This window comes from Rhyacophila brunnea, unplaced genomic scaffold (genome assembly GCF_057557595.1).
Source record: "Rhyacophila brunnea isolate RB1 unplaced genomic scaffold, BYU_Rbru_1.0 scaffold_13, whole genome shotgun sequence".
In the NCBI taxonomy this organism is placed as follows: domain Eukaryota; kingdom Metazoa; phylum Arthropoda; class Insecta; order Trichoptera; family Rhyacophilidae; genus Rhyacophila; species Rhyacophila brunnea.
The window spans coordinates 3,117,439-3,139,976 of record NW_028232785.1 but is presented as its reverse complement, the minus strand read 5'-3'; the positions used below and the strand labels follow the sequence as shown (position 1 = coordinate 3,139,976).

Here is a 22,538-nt window from a genome sequence, read left to right as displayed (position 1 = left end):
AGATATTTTTTTCCTTTTCGCACGAGGTATATTATGGTAACTTCCGGAAACGTTAAAATGTATGTAATAATTTCGTCATCTGTAAACTGTAGTCTTAATTACGTATGATTGACAAAGTTTAATGTGCTCTATTTTTATGTAAGATGTTAGTAGCCTACCTCCACTCTTTGCCACTGGCCTCCAATTACTAGTGTTTTTTAAAAATAGATTAGAGACTGGTGTTTTATTATGAATCCCCATAAGGTCAAGTGAAAACATGTAGCCAGATTCCGTATAAGTGTTATCTTTAGGTCTTACGCATACCTTGGAAATCCGCATCAAAAATATATGTAGTGTTGGGAACATAATCAATCGTCTGAAATTATATATTTAGGATCCATGCGTATTTACTTCAAATAAACATACTGATATAACTTTTCAACACACCCATTTTTTCTCTAAATTCTACCGTCTCTGTATTTTAATATTTTACATATCTTTAAGGTGTGTGATTTTTTTTTTATTTTTCTCTGATATACCTATATATTATGTTGTTAAATGCAAAATATTCCACGTTCTTTTAGTTGATTCCTGCAACCACTGCCATAACATATTCCGCTAGTCTCGGATTCAGATAGGATCTTAGAAGTGCAGGAGCCATATGATGAAATACAGATTGACTATCAAGACATTAAAAAAGAATTGGGGCTTAAGCATACACAATCTAACGTCACAGATCCCAAATTATTAGTTGCCGTAATAAAGTTGGAAAAAAATCGTTAAATAACGAAAATTTTGCTTGCAGTTTTTGTTTTGATTTTTTTTCATCGTTATCTCTATTGAAGCTTCACAAAGCATGTCATAAAAAATCGATAACGAATAAGATGAAAAAATTCGAAAGCATTCGATATGATGTCAAGAATCTAAATATAATATTAAATCATTCTGATAAAAAGCCATTTAAATGCGGCCAATGTGACTACTCATGCAAACGATCTAGAGACATGAAATTACCCAAAATGACTCATTCTGGTGAAAAGCCATTAAAATTTGCGCAATGTAGTTACTCTTGTATCTACTCTCAAAATATGAAAATGCATAAAATGACTCATTCTGGTGAAAAGCCATTTGAATGTGATCAATGTAATTATTCCTGTATTTCATCGGGCTCTATGAAAAATCACAAAATGACTCATTCTGGTGAAAAGCCATTTAAATGTGATCAATGTGATTTCTCTTGTATACAATCCGGTGCGATGAAATTCCACAAAATGACTCATTCTGATGAAAAGCCATTTCAATGTGACCAATGTGAATACTCTTGTGTAACATCTAATAAGATGAAAGTACAAAGAATGACTCATTCTGGTGAAAAGCTATTTAAATGTGATCAGTGTGATTACTCTTGTATATATTCTAGCAGCCTTAAAAAACACAAGATGTCGCATTCTGGCGATAAGCCATTTTAATGTGATCAATGCAATTACTCATGTGCATGACCTGTGGGTCTATTCTATACTTATCGAACACTAAATTGATAAATAGTATCAAACTTAGGGTAGGTTTGTATCAAAATATTAGCACTTATTGTAACAATTACACGAAGCCGGTTTTTATTGTTGCAATAAGTGCGATATTTTAACAGCAGCAAGATAGGTGCTGTTAAAATATAGCACTTATTGCAACAATAAAAACCGGCTTCGTGTAATTGTTACAATAAGTGCTAATATTTTGATACAAACCTACCCTAAGTTTGATAATATTTTTCACTTTATCACTTTAGCGGTCGATATGCATAGAACAGACCCACTGATACACTTAGATCGTATAAAATGACTTATTCTTGTAAAATACTGTTAAAATTTGATCTATGAGATTAGTCGTACTAATCCTACTAATGTGTACAATATTTTAATTTTTAATTATTCTGATACTTCTGTATACAATACGGTGGCTTGAAATCACTGAAATCAAAAATGACACATTCTAGTGAAAAACTTCTTAATTTTTTTTGTCTCATCCATAACCATATAATCCAGGGTTTTTTAAATAGCACAACAAAAGAACATTCTCAAGTTAACCTTTTCCATGCAATCCTGAAAATATCGTACGGTGACATGCGTTAGACTCTGTCTACATTTGAGAAATTTGGAATTTTTCAGCTTTTTTAAAGATAAATGATGCTTTGAAATGGTTAACCATGATTTTTAATATTTTTTGGTAATCGATTAACACACTGTTTGGTGTACATAACATGCAATTAACACGTAATCGTGCATCAAAAACCGAACATTCTAATCCGATTAATGCTTGTCTCGTTCTGCATTAGTAGAAACGGCTGCTACAATATGTCATCATTGATTATGGTCAGGACAAAGTCGGATGTCGATGGGCTGGTGATCGCCTAAAAACGCATATGTGGTTTTGCTTATGTACATTCACCGCATCAAATAATACCGCATTCAATGTAATTGATTGAAAAAACGCACTATTATTACGTACATAAAACAATATTGTAATATAAAAGGGATGTACAAAAGAGATAAGATGAGGTTTGAATGCTAAATAGAATTAGAAATTACAATAATTATGTGGTTACAAGGAATGAGCTAAGGAAATAATACGTTGTTAAATTATAGCGAATACAAAAGACTATATCTATTACCTATACACCTTGCCGATTAAAAATTAAAAAAATACATAATAAATGACATTTTTAAAGGATACAAAAACACCTCAACTCGAAGTAGTACCTTAATGGATTATAAAAGTATGTGCATAGTTTAAGTATAATTAGTTTATAATATATTGGTTATTTTGTAATTTTTTGCTTTTGAAAAATAGTTTCCAACTTTGTAAGAACCTTCGAATAAGTATTATTAATATTATAGTATTTATGGCAATACTTTTTAACATGGCATGATAGATAATAACTAGTACTTAATTATATAGGTAGATAGATTTTTTGTACAAATATGACATAGTTAAATATACCTAATTCAATCCGATAAATTTAATACTCTTGTTTTCTATTGCTACCTACACATTAAAATATTGATTTTTAACCCTAAAATGTTGTAACCTATGTAAATACGCCAAGTAAAAACTTAAAAATAGTAAAAAAAACGTACTTATATTGTAATGGTTAATATAGTTTAACGGGTTGCTATGGTAACTAAAGCCGATTTTTATAATTTTCACCATATTTGGCAGCCATAATTATTGTGTGAAAATTATCTATTGGCTGTTAACTGATTACTATGCTTTGTTATATTAAAATTATTTTTGTATGACCTACATTATTTTTATCTTGTGCTACAAAATAGTGGCAATACTCTATGTCGATACAATTAATTTTCTAATGTTTAGAAGAATTTAAACTTCTTCAGTCAATTTTTCGTCTAAATAAAAATAGGAAGATTTTCAAAAAAAGGACTTATTCAACACCACAGCGACAGAACTCCAAGTCTCGAAGAATTCACAAAGGTATCGGATTATCTAAATATTATTGTGAGCTCACAGATTTCTGGTTACATGTTTTGATTTCAATAGTTATATCCGAATACCGTGACATCTCGACTAAGGTTTCATCGTCTAAATATTTCAGACCCCTCGTTATTTCTTGCAGCCTATGTTGTTTACTGATAGACATTCCGGTCACGCGATTAGCTTTCGCATTGAGAAGTGTAGAATCCTTGAGGTGATTCTAAGGGGAAACAAGCAAAACATTCAGATTACAGTAAACATTTTATTTGATACATATTATTATCTTATAAGTAATTTTCTTTGATTACATTTTATGTATATTGTTATACTTACAGAATATTATTTTATCAACAATCTTGTCGTTTTTTTTTTTTGCTTACTACTCCGCTAGCTTTGTGTATAATATATTACAGGAATGGTTTCATCTTTTCAGAAAGATATTGTCAGCCGATGAATGGCCATCTAAGCGTAAGAAGCCGGTCCTCATTGTCCTTTCACCAAGACTTTCTTTCGAAAATATCCAACTTATTTTATTTGGCTGAAGTAATGCTTAAAGTAGACAGCACGTTGTTCATGTACATACGACTGACTTAAGTCAACTTAATTCCTAAATATTCTTCTTGAAATGTTTGACACCTACTAACTGTATGATACTCTTATAAACATCAGCTGTAGCTAATTTTCTTTTAATATTTCAAAATAATTACCCGTTGATTTCCCTTCGATTATAATGTTGACTTGTACTTGCATTTGCTTCAGACATCGCCCGTTTATATGCAGTTGTCAATATTGGTTTATCCACAGTTGAAATCGAACACGTCGTGTGCATTTCACAAACACCACATCACCATTGCAATTATTCGTATTTGCATTGATGAATGAGTAGGTATTTAGATTTTATTTCTTGATTAAAGTCGCTCTTTCTTCGTTTTGATGCCATGTTTGTCGAAAAATGAATAGATAATTATTGTTACAAACTTCACGGTTTATTGTAACGAAATAAAAGAGTGAACCTGATACGCGCCAGGATTGGGACTATCGATACGAGTAAGCCCTTCATACAGAGCAACAAACAATAGCATTAATCTCAGAGACTTGGATGAGGTCTGAATTAGACTATCTGAAATTCAATGACTACACGATGCATCAAAAATACATAGGGGATGGATACGGAGGAGAGCGATTCTGGTGCATAAAACACAGGCGTCTAAAGAAGAAAGAAAAAAAGACGGAAGAGCTAGGCAAAATAATTATAAAGCTATTTAACAGAATAGGAGTGAGGACCTGATCGACGGATCCCCGTCCAGAAGAGAAGAGGCGATATGACAGCGAGTCGCAGTCAAAGCCTCGGTAAAATCGCAAAAAAAAAAAGTCTTTTGACTTTCACGAAGCAAGGATTATTAAAAGTGAACTAAATTGATAGGTTATGAAAAACTAAAAACTAACCTCGATGTTGATGTCAGGATCATCGGCTGTCTCTAGCTTTATACAAATTTTGACATTCGGGGTATTTAGATGCAATAATGGCCCATCACACCCTTCGTGCTCGTCCGCATGAGCATCGAATTCACCCGGTTCAGGTTTTACATTCATTTTATACATTATTTAAAGCAAAACTCCTCTACGGAACGGCGTGGCAAATAATATTATGTAGGTAGGTAGTTTGACAGCTGAGTCGACAGGAATAGATATTCGAGACCATAGACAAAATTAGGAGCCTTCGTTGCGTTGTGTAATATAAAGGACCAAATACACTCTATGACGATCGGATACATATTTATATAAAGAGGGTTTTTGTGTCTATGATCATATCCATGCTATTCCGTTTACACATAAGCGAAAATTATGTCAAAAAAAGGTTATGACAGAGGCGTGGGCATAGATTCTATGACACTCGTATGTGTCAATCCGTTTACACACGATGCCGTAACATCTATTGTGACACATATTTGACACTGATAAATACTACCAATATAACGTTTAACACACTTTATGGTTGGTACGTCTTCGAAAAATATATTTGGCTATGAGCAGCAAATAATAATGCCTATTATGTAGAGAACTTTTAGTTTATTTTTGTTTGTAAATTTGTTTTTAAAAAAATAGGAATACCCTCCAATAAAATTTTATTACTATCATAATAATAATTTATTGTTCTGTATTGTCATCATTCATCACCGTGGCAATAATAATGAGACTAGGTAAGGACAAACATCATAAATTGAATCGTTTAGTTTAAAATACACTCACAAATTAGGTAGGTACGTGTTCAGTGCGGACATCTAATAATTTTAGATGGTAGTCATAGATGAAATAAATACGGTGGTAAGTTCTTTAATCTGAGGTAGTGTAGGTATATTACAATAATGGTAACCAAAGCATCAACATATAGGTCATATAGCAGTAACATATAGGTCATGGCCCCCACAACGGGGGCTGAGAGGGCTCTAGCCTGGGAGCCCGTGCTCAGGAGGAGCCCGGCGAGGCGAATCGACCAGATAAGTGAGATAAACATACATCACAAATTTGCTTTAATAGTAAAAAAAAAAGAAGTTTCTTACAATAATATTATTTAAAGTTATACGAAACAACTTTTAATTGTGTATCAATACTCGACATCTCCATAATTCGTATGGATATATTAAAATATACAATAAAAACACTAAATATACAGATTATTGTTACCGCGTACATACTGCCTTTACTCTTAGCGATGGGAAGGGGGCCCCTCCAAAGATCCTAGCCTGGGGGCCTGCTACACGATGTGGGGCCCATGGTATAGGTACATACATTCACTACAATATTAGTCAACGTCAAGTATTAGCAACTCGAGTTGCACCTTCCTTCATATTTTATCTTATATAATTAATGATACTTCTTCTTCTTCTTCCACCCTGTCACGTCCCAATATTGGGGCATAAGGCAAGCACAAGTTGGCGCCACTTCCCTCAGTCCATCGCCAACTCCTGCGCCTCCCACCATGTCATACCTGCAGCAAATAGGTCGCTTTTGTAGTACCGCTGCAGGGTGAGGGAGGGGCGGCCACGGCGATGGAACCCTTGAGGCTGTGCCACAAGAGTACGAAGTGCCGCACTCTTTGGCGGCATCCGGAATACGTGTCCCAGCCACGTAAATTGTCTCTTCGTGATAACTTCAATCACTAAAGGCTGGTGTGTCTGCTCACGAACTCGGGTATTTGTAACGCGGTTGTACCAATGTACCCCTAAGACATCGATTCTCAAAGCTCAAAACCCGATAATTAATGATACACCATTGGTAATTTAAAATGCTATAATTACGTTGTTTGGTAATGATGGCTTGAAACTTTTCTTAGAAGTAGGTATGGCCTAATGGCCCTTATGGTGGAGAAGGTTCAAAAGAAATCTTTGGGGATCCTTTGTTCGAAGCTGTGTGGATACCATCCATGGCTTTATCCGATTGATTTATCTTAAGAATGCTTACATACTGTACTGCAGAACTAATCTGCAGTTGCTGATAACGATTGGGCAGGAAATAACTGTGTTCAATCAAATTGCTTCGGATATTAGTATATTTCACCTGCGTGAGAACGAGTTTATGCGAACGATTTATAAATTATTTGTTTTATAAGTTCTTAAATAATTAAATGGCGTAGTTAGCTCTATCGGTGTACATATATGTACTGTATAAATTTTGTATTTACTCGTCTCTGTATAGGTACTTACTATTTTTTCTAATAGTTGCTGCATCTATTTCTTTATTTTTTAAACACTATTTTAATACTATTTCCTTATTTTTTTTTTAAATATTCTGTGCTCGTCTTGAATCTGTAATCTGTAAAATTTTCTATATGTAAATTAATTTTTAATTTGAATAGGTAGTATGTGGATATGTTGTTTTTTAAGTCTAATTAATTAACAAACTGAACTATCCCAAATGAGACAGTAATAATAATAAGTTATAAGCAGTGACGAGTGGTGGTAGAAGTAACATGCCTGCTGATTATGGGTGGTACATAAAGTAAGAGTAAAGAATAATACAATTCTTGACGGTATACTTTGTTGAGACGAGGTTCTTTCGCCTGCGGCGCTGACAATCCATGCCCACTTGCTCAACATACATCCACGTAAGAAGTTCAAAGTTTATTGTTGCATTTATACATCCTACGTACGTACGTATGTAACGAAAAAAATTAAGTATACTTTTTTTTCGGAAAATTATAGAGCGTTCCTGTTCGTGAAATTTTCCATTTTGAGCACTGGCTATGAGTATTTGCGAACGTCAATCTGTCAAGTGAAAATCGAAAACATCAGTTGGCTTGCTGGGTTGTAGGTAGTGAGATTTGAAACTACCTATACTTATTAACTATTTTGTTCTTGTCTACATCGTATTATAATGCTGGCGAATGTAGGAAAACCATGGATGCTACCATAATTTTTAATCAGAAAACAAAAAGCTATCATGAACCTATGCTTGTCGTATGAAGATTTTGACGGGTGATTATTAAAGGTTGAGCCCGTAAGCCTCTTGTGAAAAAACCCGTACCTATGCGAAAAATAACAAAAGGTGAGCGATTGGCAATAACATTGCGTTTCAAATCCTGAACTATTTCGACCCAAGCAGCATTTATTTCAACTCATTGTTTTCATAGTCGGATTGTGCGCAATCCCACAATAGTTGACTAGTTTCCAAGATTTTAATCAATTCTACCACGATTTTGCGTTTTCATTTATCAGTAATATCCCTTTCATTACTGTTTATAAAACAATTATTACCGTGGACCTGTCGTCGCAATAGGATTTGTTTCCCGAATATCCATTTTTGTCGAAATCGACATTTTAATGCAGTTCAATTTCTTTTATCGAACTCTACCGAAATCATTTATAAAAACAATATATTTTTATCTAGGAACAGAGATATTTTTTTTAAAAACCCGAATACGCCATGTTAAGTTACAATTACTCCGTGGTGTTCTCCCGAATGTCCAACTATTCGTACCTGAATATCCAAGTTAATTTCGGTCGAAATATATCTCTGGCTGAGTGTTTATTTCCCGAATATGACTTTAGCCAATCAAACCGCGCTCACGCCGTGCATCTCGCTCCCACATTCACGCTGTCTAGCTCTAAAACAATCACGCCCACTTTCATATTTTTCGGCCGTCTGGAGACTTCTTTTAAATTTCGTCTTATTGATTTTGTTTTTAACGTTACTATTGTTTTAATAGTGAATTCATAAAATTTGAAGAGATCATTCATAGCTGATACATCACCAGTTCGCCCTGAACTTACAGTAGAGTTGTGGAAGTGAGTATTTTAACGCTTTCGCTGCTGAAGAGATAATGAGATTTTAATTGCCCCCTTTAAAATGCACGTTAATTACATCGATCGGCCGCCTGGTCATTACGCACCGTGTGCGTCTTCCGCGTCCAAAGTATTAACCTAAATAACTGCATTTTGTTTTGATAAATGACACAAAATCCCAACGGTTATATGAATTCCACAGTATGACCCGGCAACTACTATGACGTAAAAAATAATTATTATTTCAAATTATTATTAATCAAACATTGTTTGTCTTTATTTTACTTTTAATCTAGGTATTTCTATGAAAATAAAGGCGATGCTATTATTTATTTTTGAATGCGCTGATAGTTAATTTAATTTAATATGTATGTTAGTAACTATTTATTTGGTGGATATTATATACTTAGGATATTGGTACCTACCTAATATTAGCAGCCAATGGTAATTAATTTATACATGCTATTATTTTGTGTTGTTATTCCTTACAATAGAAAATATATATATTTATTTGGTGGTTTGTAGTAAGTTTAATTGTCAATTATAGAAATATATATAGATAAAATAATATACAGATATATATAAATAGATTTCTTTTTTTGAAAAATATTAATATAAAATTGTTAGCAAGTACGAGTAAGTACCTACCATCATAAAATATTGGAGAAATGACCGTGACGGCGGTTAGTTATTGAAGTAGTACCGTATAATATATTTTCTCAGAAGTGATTTAAAAAAATTATGTAAGTATGTTCAATTATTAAAATGGTACATTCTTAAATCTTGTGAATTATTCGTTCAATAAAAAAATAGTTAATTACTTAAAAACTATTTTATTACTTAATCCGAAAAAAACCGAAAAAGCGATTGCCGCATGTTATTATTACATACGAACTTGGGTAATTACGATCATTAAATATTTAAATAGTAGAGGTAATTATTAACAATTATCATGTTAATAAAAATAACATTTGAGGCGCGTACTTTTTGACCACTCAGTAATCTGTGGGCCGTGCAGCAATACGCTACGGTCTTAAATCCCGAACGTCCATGTTTTGTCCCGAATATCCATTATTCTGAGAGAGCGCTGAAAATTTCCCGAATATCCACAGTGAGTACTTGTAAATAAAACGTATTTTCTGTGCATTTAATGATTTATACCAGTATATTATTCTTGGAATCTATTCTTAGATAATGTTGCAATCTTACAGTATAGAAAGAATGATTGATACATCTACTGATATTAAAATATACGACAGTGAAATTTGTTTTTCGTCTCCTGTAAAATTGACATTTGGTCTATTCGGGAAACAAATCCTATAGCGACGCTGTGTCTACTGTCAAGATGACGTTCGAAATAAAAGACAGAAAAAACACTTCCCGCGCGATCTATATGCGATATATAAACAATAATATATGACAATAGGTTTGACATAGACGTCACAGACAAGGAACGAGCGTCACAAAATTACCGTGGTGATTACACTGAGCCGAAAAACTATAACATTGAAGGCTGTCAAAGATCGTTTGACATTTATATAAAAGTCTTCTTGACTTCTATGAGTCTATCGTATTTACACTCTGTGACACAGGACGCCAACAAGAAACGAATTTTTCATCATATATTATAATATTATGACCGATCGTCATAGAGTATATTTGAGCCATAAGCAATTTGTAGATTGCCTTTGGTTTCGTTTTATTTATACCTACCTCACATTTGACCAGACATCAGATGTATAATTATTTTTTAACTTTATTATAATGTAATTATTAGGATGCCTAATAGGTATTATAATAATATTTAGTTTATATAAATGCATCATATCAAAATAATACATAATATAATGTGGCAATACTATAAAGTGGTTATCCTTTGTCTATGGCAGAAAAAATCATTGACTACTATCACGGAAGTCAGATACCGAAGTCAATATCGCTTACACTTCATTAGTGACTCGATAATTTTTGAAAACGAACGCTTTCAAATCGTAAAATGGACGTTAAACGTGAAGCAGGTGACTTCGAACCTGATGCAGATGAACAACATCGGTTCGATGTCTCCTTACAGGGAAATAATCTACAGTCAAATACTTTCATCAAACAAGAGTATGCTGATGATCCCTGCCACGCTGCCGAGGCTAGTTTTTCAAAGATTATTTTATTCTCTCTCATGGTAAACATTCTCCAGTAAATCAACAACTGATAACGCCAACTACATATTTATGTAAACAGGAATAAAGTATATTTCCGAAAGAATTATGTAGATATTTTTGAAATCGAATTAGGAATTTATAGCCGTAGCCGCTTATAGCAATAGCCGTAGAATAAAACTATTTAACTTTTTCAACGATTAGGTATAATTACTGTAAATGAGACGCTAGCGATAGTCATACCGATTTATTTAGATAATGTAACGTTGGTACGTTCGCTTTGAATTAACATTAAGTATTCTTATTATAGGGCTAAGAAAATATGCCGCTTGAATTGGTCGACATGATTGAGTATGGACCAGTCTCCTCAACTTAGAAGTGTCCTTATGACATCTCCATAATTATATTCGTAATATTATTTTGTTTTTTTTTTTAATTAATTTATAATAGGTATGAATTGACATTGACAATTATTCAAACATTATCGTAGATTAAGTAATTAGTATTGTTTGAAATATGCTTGTTGTCATTATATTTTAAAATACTCGTTTTTATTGAAGTTTTGCGTTAGATAACGATATACACACCATTGGCTCTATTCTATATTTATCGACCGATAAAGTGATACATATAATCAAACTTAGGGTCGCTTTGTATCAAATTATAGCACTTATTGTAATAATTTAAATACGTTGGTTGTAATTGTTGCAAACCTATCTACTCAACGTTTCATAATATTTATCACTTTACCACTTAAGCGTTCGATAAGTATTGAATAGACCCACATGTCCTCATTGCAGAGTGTAAGAGCTGAGACCCCTCAAGTGTGTGATCGAGCTTCACGTGATTGTCGGTCTTCTTAAAAATATTCTTGATTTTATTACATAATGTTTTGTTTTTCAGAATATTGTTTCAGACCCAACAATAATATCATTGACGACAGATACTCAGCTAACTGACATCAAGACTGAGTTTATTGAAGACATTTATGAAGGTCCGCAGCAGGGTTGTTCTTATTCGGAACAAGTGAATCGGGTAATAACCTACTTTTATTTTAATTAAAACTGATCGTGTAAAGGGGTGGAATGATTATAGTGACGGAATGAACTGTAAAACATTCGAATATTTTGATATTGTTTGCTGTCACCAGTAGATACCATAGAAATAAGAAAACAATTTGTATAGGTACCTTTTCTTGTCTTTTTTGCAATCAAGAGCGATACAATATCAATACCTATTAAGTATACTATTCCTAAAATATACCTATAATTGAAAACACACTATATGTGCATACTGGGTAAACTATTCAGATAGCAGTGGAGGAGTGATAAAATAAGTTGTGAGAGAGTTCTACCTACTTTAAATGCAACCATTGTCGAAAAATGCACTTTAAACAATTCAACGCCATTTGGTAAAGTGCTCAGATAACATAAAACAGCTCAAATCCAACCGTTGTATATCCCATTGAACAACCAACCGTTCCGATTCTTCAAAGTGAATAAATGAAAGCTGATGTTTTATTAATAAAAACAAAACAAACAACTTGACACTGTTGAATGTTTTGTAGGTACTACGTAAACATTGTGGTTGCTCTGGATTTATACTGCCATGGTTCGGGCCATTCTGAATCCCATGTACACTGGTTGTCCTCCTCTTAGTTGCTATCCATGCGACATTCACTACTTACTTTCACTTCTAGCATGTTTCTTCATGCAGTGACTACAGGCGAAACGAAAGCCCGCACATGAATCGCGATTTCTGACAATTAATCATTTTTGCTAGTAGGTATCTAAAATTAATTGAATACCACACTTGTCTCTAAAACAGCAACACATTGACTGAAATGTCAACTTAAGATGAGTATGTTGAAATTCTCACCTGCTACAGATCGTTGTCTACGAGAACACAAATTTAATTGTCGTATGCATTTTTATTTTAAATGTATAAAATATAAACACTGCTCCATGGCACCCAACGATGGCCGAGAGATTTATATTATGGTAGCGCAATAATATATCGATAAAATGACTAATAAATCGTCAAAACCTAATAATAATAAATAATATAAAAATAAAAAATTAATAATAATAACCTAATAATAAATTATAAACAATAAAAATACTGCGCTCAAGAGGTGCAAAATCGTCCATTATGGAAACATTGGTATCGTATTGGGAATTAATGGAATTAACTATCGAGTTAATATAATATCTATCATATCAGTCTTTAAATTAAAAGTTATCAGTTAAACAATTAATTTTCTATAATACTCTTACATGATACCTACTTTTTTATAATATTATTTTTTAACTATTACATATCAATAAATAAACTCACCTAATATATATTTGTATATACACGTATCCATACCTATATCCACACACCTGCATACAAAATGATTGTATATTGTAAATAAACCATCATATTATAGGATATAGCAATGGGCTATTAGGAAAGCTAAGTTGATCATTCAAGATAGGTAAGCTCGTCGGTAGGATGTTATTATTAAAATTTATGATAATATTCATAATAAAATAATTCAAGGAGCATTCTCTCCATTTTTTCAGCCCGGAGCACACGAAATTCCTAAGATACAAGGCGCAATGCCGTACGATGCAATTATAATACAAGAACATGACATTAAGCAGGAAATAGTGAATGCTTTCGAAAAAAAAATATGTTTAAAATTGACAAGGGTTTCCTTTTATCGCAATAATTTTGTATGCGATGTATGTTATGCATTTTTCTCTTCAAAAAAGTTTCTGATCAATCACAAATGTATGCATGACGTATCTCTGAGTGATAATGAAATGGATCTCCCTCGAGCACAAGCCTTCCAAGAGCTCAATAACGATTCACAGGTACGTTCGATTCTCATTGTATCATTGCTACCTACTACCTATATTAAGTATATTAATTTTGAAATTCGAATCTGGTCATGGAAGAATTATTGGTTTGCCATGGTTTTACGATGAAATATCTCAGAATCTAATACTTACATCGAACAAGAGAATGCTAGTGTTCCCAACAACGCTTTTGAGGGTAGTTTTATATTCTACATGAAAATATGTTTTTTTAATCGATAATAGGTATGTACTATATAATAAATAATATTGTAATGTTTCTTATGATTAGCATTCTCAGAGGGAATCAACAAATGACACCGGCGATAAGTATAATTATGAAAAAAGTGTTTTTCCAAAAGAAAAGTGCATTCATTTCGGAATTCAAATTGGGAATTTTTCAATGACCTTTCACCGATTATAACGAATATAATGTCGCCGTACAAGTTAAGAGCTACTGATGTTCATATAAGTTAAGTTTCAAAGGAACTTTTATTGTTAATAATTACCTAACCCAATCGAACCTTATTATTATTAAATCCAAAATAACATAATTTATTGAACTTGATCCACATAATAATTGATTGATGACTAATTTCGATTACTTTAAGTAGGTAAATTAGTAATTTATCTACACATAAATACCATTTTCAATATGGTGACAAGTCACGAAACCTTGTTCCAAAATAATGATATTTTGCAGAAATTCTCATTTAAATTTTAAAGCTTCGATTTTGAGGAATTTTCCTCTGGGTTTTTTAATTTAGTTAAGTAGAATTCAGTGGGTCTATTCTATACACAAGGTGATTATCGATAGTAGGTAGTTTATCATATGTATCTATTAATGCGGCTAATTTTTACAATAAGTTAACTGTCTCAACTAGTGGTTAATAGCAATTGAATTAAGTACTTATCGACAAGTTTACTCCAATTATATTCATAGTATTATTTTCTTTTATTTCAAATCAATTCTATACTAGTTATGAATAATTGACATTGACAATTCAAATATTATCAGAGATAAGCACCTATTGTTTGCAATATTATGCTTGTTGTCAATATATTTTAAATACCTACTCGATCTTATTAGATAACGAGACACCTGTGATAATAATAAATGACATGTCTACATTGCAGAGTGTAAGAGCTGAGAACCCTCAAGTGTGTGGTCGACCTTCATACGTCTGTAATATTTTGTATTTCAGAATATTGTTTCAGACCCGACATCAATAACATTAAAAAGAGATACTCGGCTAATTTACATCAAGACTGAGTCTATTGAAGACGTAAATTCCCCATTCAATTACGAAGATCAGCAACAGGGTTGTTCTTATTCGGAGCGAGTGAATCGGGTAGGTACTTTTATTTTAAATGTGATCGTGTGAAAACTGTAAGAGATGTAATGAAATGACAACACTCGACTACCTACAATAATAATCAGTAATGCCAGTGACGACAAAATCTTTCAGTTCTAAAATCTTTCTTTCGGCCATGTCAAATTATATAATTAGGATTCATGCGTATTTACTTCAAATAAACAAACTCATATAACTTTTCAGCACACCCATTCTGTCTCCAAATTCTAGCCTCTCTGTATTTAGATATTCTAACATATCTTTAATGTATGTGATTTTTTAATATTATTATCTGATATACCTTTATATGTTGTTTAATGCAAAATACTCCACGTTCTTTTAGTTGATTTCTGCAACCACTGCCATGACATATTCTGCTAGTCTCGGATTGCCAGAGAGGATCTTAGAAGTACAGGAGCAATACGATGAAATACAGGTTGACTATCAAGATATCAAAAAAGAATTGGGAGTATATGAAAAGATCACGAATATAGGCAGTCGCACTGCTAAACGTAAGCACACACAGTCTAAAGTCACAGACCCCAAAATGTTAGTAGCCGTTATAAAGCTAGAAAAAAAATCGTTTAATAAGGTAAATTTTGTGTGCAGTTTTTGTTCTGATTTTTTTGCATCGTTATCTCTATTGAAACTTCACAAATGTCATAACATGATGAATCATTCTGGTGAAAAGCCATTTAAATGTTCCCAGTGTAATTACTCTTGTATAACATCTAGTAAGATGAAAAGACACAAATGGATTCATTCTGGAAAAAACCTATTTAAATGTGATGAATGTAATTATTCATGTATAAGATCTGGTAATATGAAAAGGCACAGAATGACACATTCTGGTGAAAAGCTATTTAACTGTGACAAATGTGATTACTCTTGTATACAATCTGGTGACATGAAATTACACAACATGATTCATTCTGGTAAAAAACCTTTTAAATGTGATCAATGTAATTACGCATGTGTTAAATCTCACAGGATGAAAATGCACAAAATGGTGCACTCTGGTGAAAAGCCATTTAAATGTTACCAATGTGATTACTCTTGTATACAATTTGGTGATATGAAAGCACACAAAATGTCTCATTCTGGTGAAAAGCCACTGAAATGTGACCAATGCAATTACTCATGTATAAGGTCTGGTAGTATGAAAATACACAAAATGACTCATTCTGGTGAAAAGCCTTTCAAATGTCACCAATGTGAATACTCTTGTAAAGAATCTGGTAATATGAAAATACACAAAATGACTCATTCTAGTGAAAAGCCATTTAAATGTGACCAATGCAATTACTCATGTATAAGGTCTAATAGTATGAAAATACACAAAATGACTCATTCTGGTGAAAAGCCATTTAAATGTGACCAATGTAATTACTGTTCTATCAAATCTAGTAGTATGAATAGACACAAAATGAGTCATTTCGATAAAAGGGTTTGATTAAGGGGTACATGGGCAAAACAGAAATTTTCACACTTAACTGAAAAATGACTTAAGTCAGCGCCATCTTTAGATTAATAAAGCCTGAGCATAACATTTTGCACAAGCAACGAGTTATCCACTGTTTAGATGTCAACATGAGATCCCAGATTGCTTGACATATTAATTCGCCTTTTCTCGTTTCAAATTGAATTATAAAATATCTTGAATCTAATATATTAATTAGGTATCAGTGTTAATAATAAATAAAAAAACATTCCTGTATTCATCAGCTGTCAATGTCTGACTAGTCTTTCACACAAAAACTGATGGTTATATCGATTTTCAAAAAATATGTAGCATTGATATATGCATTACATTTGTAGAAGATGTATTAATTCCAATGTATTATTTATCATTTAACTCATCTATCCAACACAAACCATTCCCTGTGGAAAGACAGCTGGAACTATCGATTTGTAATAGCATTTTTAAAATGTTTAAAAAACGTGTTCAAAATTTTTTTTTTTAATTATGACAACTTTTCGTTTTGTGTCAATTTATCTTGTTTTCCTCGTGAACCCTTCAATAACTTATATTAGATCTAGTAATATGAAAATACAGAAAACTACTCATTCTAATGAAATGCCATACAAATGTGTTAATAGTTAAACAAGTTGGTAATTGTAACATCCCTAGAGTTCATTGGGATTTTTACTAAAATCTTGACACTGATTAAAAAAAAGTTTAATTGTTTTGTAAATGTTTGATCACCTATTATGTATTTTTCATATACACGTTATTGTGTTATTATTCTTTTAGTTCCAAGGTTTTTATAGTTCATTTTATTTTATGTTCTGATAATCACAGGCTTAAGCGTGCCTAAGCTTTTGTAAATATTTGTTTTCTCATTGTAGTAAATTCTAATCAAGTTGTCGTCTGATTGACATGTTTCTAATTTATTAAAAGTACCATGAAAAAAGGTGCTGGAACTCCGTCCCACCGCGTAATTGACAAATTAGCCATGCCACTACCTATCTATAATTTATAATTACATGCCATTAATATTGGGCTCACGCTACCTACTTATAACAACATGTACCGTGGAACGCACATTTAGCAAGCTAAGGACATGGACAATGTCAACTATGCGCGAAGTTCGACTAGCCGGCTTGTGTATGATGAGTTTACATAGAAAAAGAAATATTATGGACAACAAAGACGCAGCTATATGCAAGTTCGCAGAGAAGCCCCGTCGATTGCAATTATTATTTAATAATGATAAATGAATAAATAAATGAAATATGTGTGAATACTCATAGGTAATATTCTGAAAATTTTTTTAATTAAATTTGTTTTTCTAATCTTAAAATGATTTTTTTATGTGTAGAACTTGCTCCGATAAGTACTAATGTAATATTTACATAATATTCAATAAATATTATATAAAAACAAATCTAAACCAAATGTGGTGCATTTGCATCACGCTGCCGGCGCCCATGGCTGTGTTACCCTGTTGTTTAAGAAGGCCCGATCTTTGTGTGATTGAACTGACTGGGTCCAATCGGGCCTGTCTTTGCGGGAGGCGTCGCAAACATAAAATAAGCTCCGGAAACCATGATTGGGCGGAAAATAAAATATTGGACACTAATTATGTATTTAATATATATTATAAAGCCTGGTCCAGACCAACGACATCTAAATATGAACAGTGCCTCCTATCATCACCGGGAAATAAAAATAGATGGACAATAAAATTGTATCAGACCATGTTCAATATTTGGAAAGAATTTTGATACATATTTACAACTTTCAAGCAGTTCGTGTACAATTTTCACCGATAATTTATGACAATTGTTGTATCCTAGTTTGGACCAGTTATGAGGAGTTAAAAATGTAAGAGCAGTTTATTAAAATAAAAAAAAAAAAAATTATGGACGCGATTTTTATTACAGAAATAACTTTACAAAAATGTACGGAAACACCCAAGGAACAATCAATCTTCTTATCGTGCCATCCCCTAGCGGAGGTCAGCCACCATTAAGGCGATCTTAGATTTGTCGTCTGCTACCCGGAACAGTTCAGTGGAACTGCACTCGTATCCATCACGAAGTTCTTAAGCCACGAAATGCGGCGCAGTCCTCTGCTACGCTAACCATTGATATTTCCTTGAATGACAAGTGAGAAATACTGTACTTTTGTCCTCTCACAATGAGGCCGAAGTACTGTAGTTTCCTGGTTTTGATACTACGCAGAACTTCTCGGTCCTTCCCCATTCGATTGATAACGATTGTCACCCGGTCAGTCCAAGGAATTTTGAGGTTGCGTATATACAGCCACATCTCGAATGCTTCAAGTCTCCGTGACATTTCTTGGTTTTACGACCGTATTCCATACCATAGAAAAGAATTGAGAGAAAAAAATAACAAAACACCATACGCAGTGTCAGACCTATTCCGATTGCTTATGAGGCGACTCATTTTGAGAAAGGCACTCCTTGCGATCCTAAATCTAGTTTTTATTTTCTGAGACTGGTCCCATTTCTCATTAAACCTTGTACCTAAATATCTATAATGGGTCGCACGTTTGATTGGTTCGTTGTAAATGAGAAATTTGTGTTGGTGTCTGGTGTCGCTAGTTTTTATTCTATTAATGGTTTTGTTCTCTTGAGGTTCAATAGGTAATGAAATAAAGATAAACGTTGTGTCGTTATAAAAATGGAAAAAAAACGAATATGAAATATTATTAACATAAATTAATTAATCTTTATTTTGTAATTCAGTTTTTATTTTTTTTTGGTGGAAAAAATGTTTTGTTAGAAACAATCGATATCTTTGATTGAGGCTTTCTACATCAAATATGATGTAATTATTAGAAGCTATTCTATTTCTAATATGTATCTATTTTTCCACAGAAACCAATATATCTCGTGGGGCAAGGGATTGAGTGTCTAGATACTTTAATATGTACCTATGCTAGAAAAAAATCAAAGTTCATGTTGCAATTACTTCATCTGTAACGTAGTAAAAAAGAGTGATTGGAGTGGGTAGGATTTATATGAATAAGGACGGTAGGATTGTATGAATATGAGTAGGATAGTGATTATGAAGGTAGGATGGGAAGCTGCGCCTGGGTATAGGGAGCGTGGATTTAGTTGAGGACCTGGAGAGGATAGGAAGGGAAAGAATGCGGCAGAGCATGAGACGCGGGGACAGGATCGTGAGAGCTTGACATACCCCTAAACCTGAGTTACCTGTCGGACTGCATTTGTCATTCGGTATCCGCTATAATTAAGAATACAAGAAGATAATTTGAACGCCACTCTATTAAGTGCGTAGAGACAATTAATGGATAATAAATAAAACGCGGGTAATAGATTTTAACAGATGTATAATTTAATATAAGATATTAAACAAGCAGGCGAGTAATAAAGTATAAAAATGGTTGTGTGATTAGTTAAGAACGAGCACCTGCGATGTTGCTCCGTCTTCAAGGTAAAAAGTGTGCGCGCTTGGCACCGGAAATATTCCAACGAATCTTTTTCGAACTTTTCGACGCGCGCATGCGTCCTTATGCTTCCTTTTCGTGGAGTTGCCAACATAAAAGTGTGGCCATGTAATAACATGCCACATCATAACATGAATACGAGACATTCCAACTTTAGGCAAAAACTACACGATTTTTTATTTTATTTATTTAAGTAATATAGGTTCATAAGTATTCTACCCTCATAAGCCTTGTTTGAGAAGCAGCTATCGTTTTTCTTTTAAAATAATTATATAAATAGGGCACCGCACTGAATTATCTGTAGAAATCATTTCAGAAAAGGGTGCAGATTGTTTTTTTTGTATAATTACAAAAAGACTTAAACTTGAATAAAATATATCGGCAACTAATAGCATTGCTTATAATAAACATAATCATTACTTACTGATCTAAGTACGTATGTTATACCGATAACAGATTCGAATCAACATACTTCTTAATTTGAGAGTAAACGATCATCTAAATTCTAAGCAAATAGTTGTATGTACGCCTACATTACATGTGATATTTTTGTGATTAAAATATATAGGTTATAGCAATATTTGTCACAGTAGTATTTTTTTTTTGCCAGAATGTAACGATTTGTGAGATTTAAGCCTATTAGATCGGACACATGAGAAAATTAACTGATCTCTTATCAGAATGCGACGCTTTGTGTCTTTTCAGCTGCATAGATTGTACACACGAATAATCACATTGATTACATTTAAATGGCTTTTCACTAGAAAGAGTAATTTTGTGCATTTTCATCCTATCTAATTTTATACAAGAGTAATCACATTGGTCAAATTTAATTGGTTTCTTGGCAGAATGAGTCATTTTGTGTATTTTTATTGCACTGGATGTTCTACAATAATAATCATAATGGTCAATTTTAAATGGATTTTCACCAGAATGTCTACTTTAAGTAATTTCTACTTACTAGATGTTCTACACGAGTTTTTACAATGGTCACAATTAAGTACCAAATCTAATGCATGTATAACTAAACTTTCAACATTTAAAAGGCTTTTCACCAGAATGAGTCATATTGTGTTTTTCAACTACTGGATCGAATACATGAGTAATTACATTGGTCACATTTTAATGGCTTTTCACCAGATTGTATTCAAGAGTTATCACAATGGTCACAAGTAAATAGCTTTTCCCCAGAATTTCATTTTATTGAATTTCATGCCACCACACGTTGACTAATTACATTGGTCATATTTAATTGGCTTCTCGCCAGAAATTTAGGTAGGTTTTTAATTTCATCTTACCTGATGTTTTAGAAAATTAATTACATTGGTCATATTTAAATGGTTTTTCATCAGAATGAGTCATTTTGTGTGATTTCATGGTGCCAGATTCGATACACGAGTAATTACATTGGTCACATTTAATTAGCTTGTCACCAGAATGAGTCATTTTGTGCTTTTTCATTGGACCAGATTGTATACAAGAATAATCACAATGGTTACATTTAAATGGCTTTTTACCAGAATGAGTCATTTTGTGTAATTTCATAGCACTAGATTGTTTACAAGAGTAATTACATTGGTCACATTTAAATGGCTTTTCATCAGAATGAGTCAATGTGTGTAATTTCATCATGCCAGATCTAATAGATGAGTAATCGCACTTGACACATTTGAACGGCTTTTCACCAGAATGATTCATTTTGTGCATTTTCATTGAACTAGATTGTATACAAGAGTAATCGCATTGGTCACATTGAAATGGCTTTTCACCAGAATGAATCATTTTGTGTACTTTCATTGTGCCAGATGCTATACATGAGTAATTACAACGGTCACAATTAAATCGCTTTTCACCAGAATGAATCATTTTGTGTAATTTCATTGAACTGGATTGTCTACAAGAGTAACCACATTGGTCACATTTGAATGGCTTTTCACCAGAATGGGTCATTTTGTGGATTTTGAAAGCATTAAATTGATTACAAGAGTAACCACATTGGTCACATTTAAATGGCTTTTCACCAGAATGAGTCATTTTGTGCATTTTCATACCACCAGATTGTATACAAGAGTAATTACATTGGTCACATTTAAATGGCTTTACACCAGAATGGGTCATTTTGTGTCTTTTCATATTACCAATTCTTATACATGAGTAATTACATTGGTCACATTTAAATGGTATTTCACCAGAATGAGTCATTTTGTGAGTTTTCATAGTAACGGATGTAATAGACGTGTATTCACATTGGTCACAACTAAATGGCTTTTCACCAGAATGGGTCATTTTGTGGATTTTCATAGCATTAAATTGATTACAAGAGTAACCACATTGGTCACATTTGAATGGCTTTTCACCAGAATGAGTCATTTTGTGTACTTTCATGTTGCCAGATGTTCTACAAGAGTAATCACATTGGTCACATTTAAATGGCTTTTCACCAGAATGAGTCATTTTGTGTGTTTTCATGTTGCCGGATATTATACACAAGAAATCACATT

General features: G+C 32.9%; 1 protein-coding gene across 1 annotated transcript; it reads right to left on the bottom strand.

The window, feature by feature from the left end:
• Window positions 1–2,291: 2,291 nt before the first annotated feature.
• LOC147076159 (uncharacterized) lies at window positions 2,292–5,118 on the bottom strand. The gene is made up of 3 exons (XM_085941529.1): window positions 4,912–5,118; window positions 3,500–3,685; window positions 2,292–2,383 (listed from the first exon to the last, which is right to left on the bottom strand). The coding sequence occupies exons 1-3, from the start codon at window positions 5,065–5,067 to the stop codon at window positions 2,321–2,323; spliced, it is 405 nt and encodes a 134-aa protein (XP_085797655.1). The 5' UTR covers window positions 5,068–5,118; the 3' UTR covers window positions 2,292–2,320.
• Between the last annotated feature and the right edge of the window lie 17,420 nt (window positions 5,119–22,538).

Coding starts and splice junctions, on each gene's coding strand:
- LOC147076159 (XM_085941529.1), bottom strand. CDS start 5,067: ATGTATAAAATGAATGTAAAACCTGAACCGGGTGAATTCGATGCTCAT. Junction 3,686..4,911: donor ATCCTGACATCAACATCGAG/GTTAGTTTTTAG, acceptor GTTTCCCCTTAG/AATCACCTCAAGGATTCTAC. Junction 2,384..3,499: donor AAACATGTAACCAGAAATCT/GTGAGCTCACAA, acceptor ATGCGTTTTTAG/GCGATCACCAGCCCATCGAC.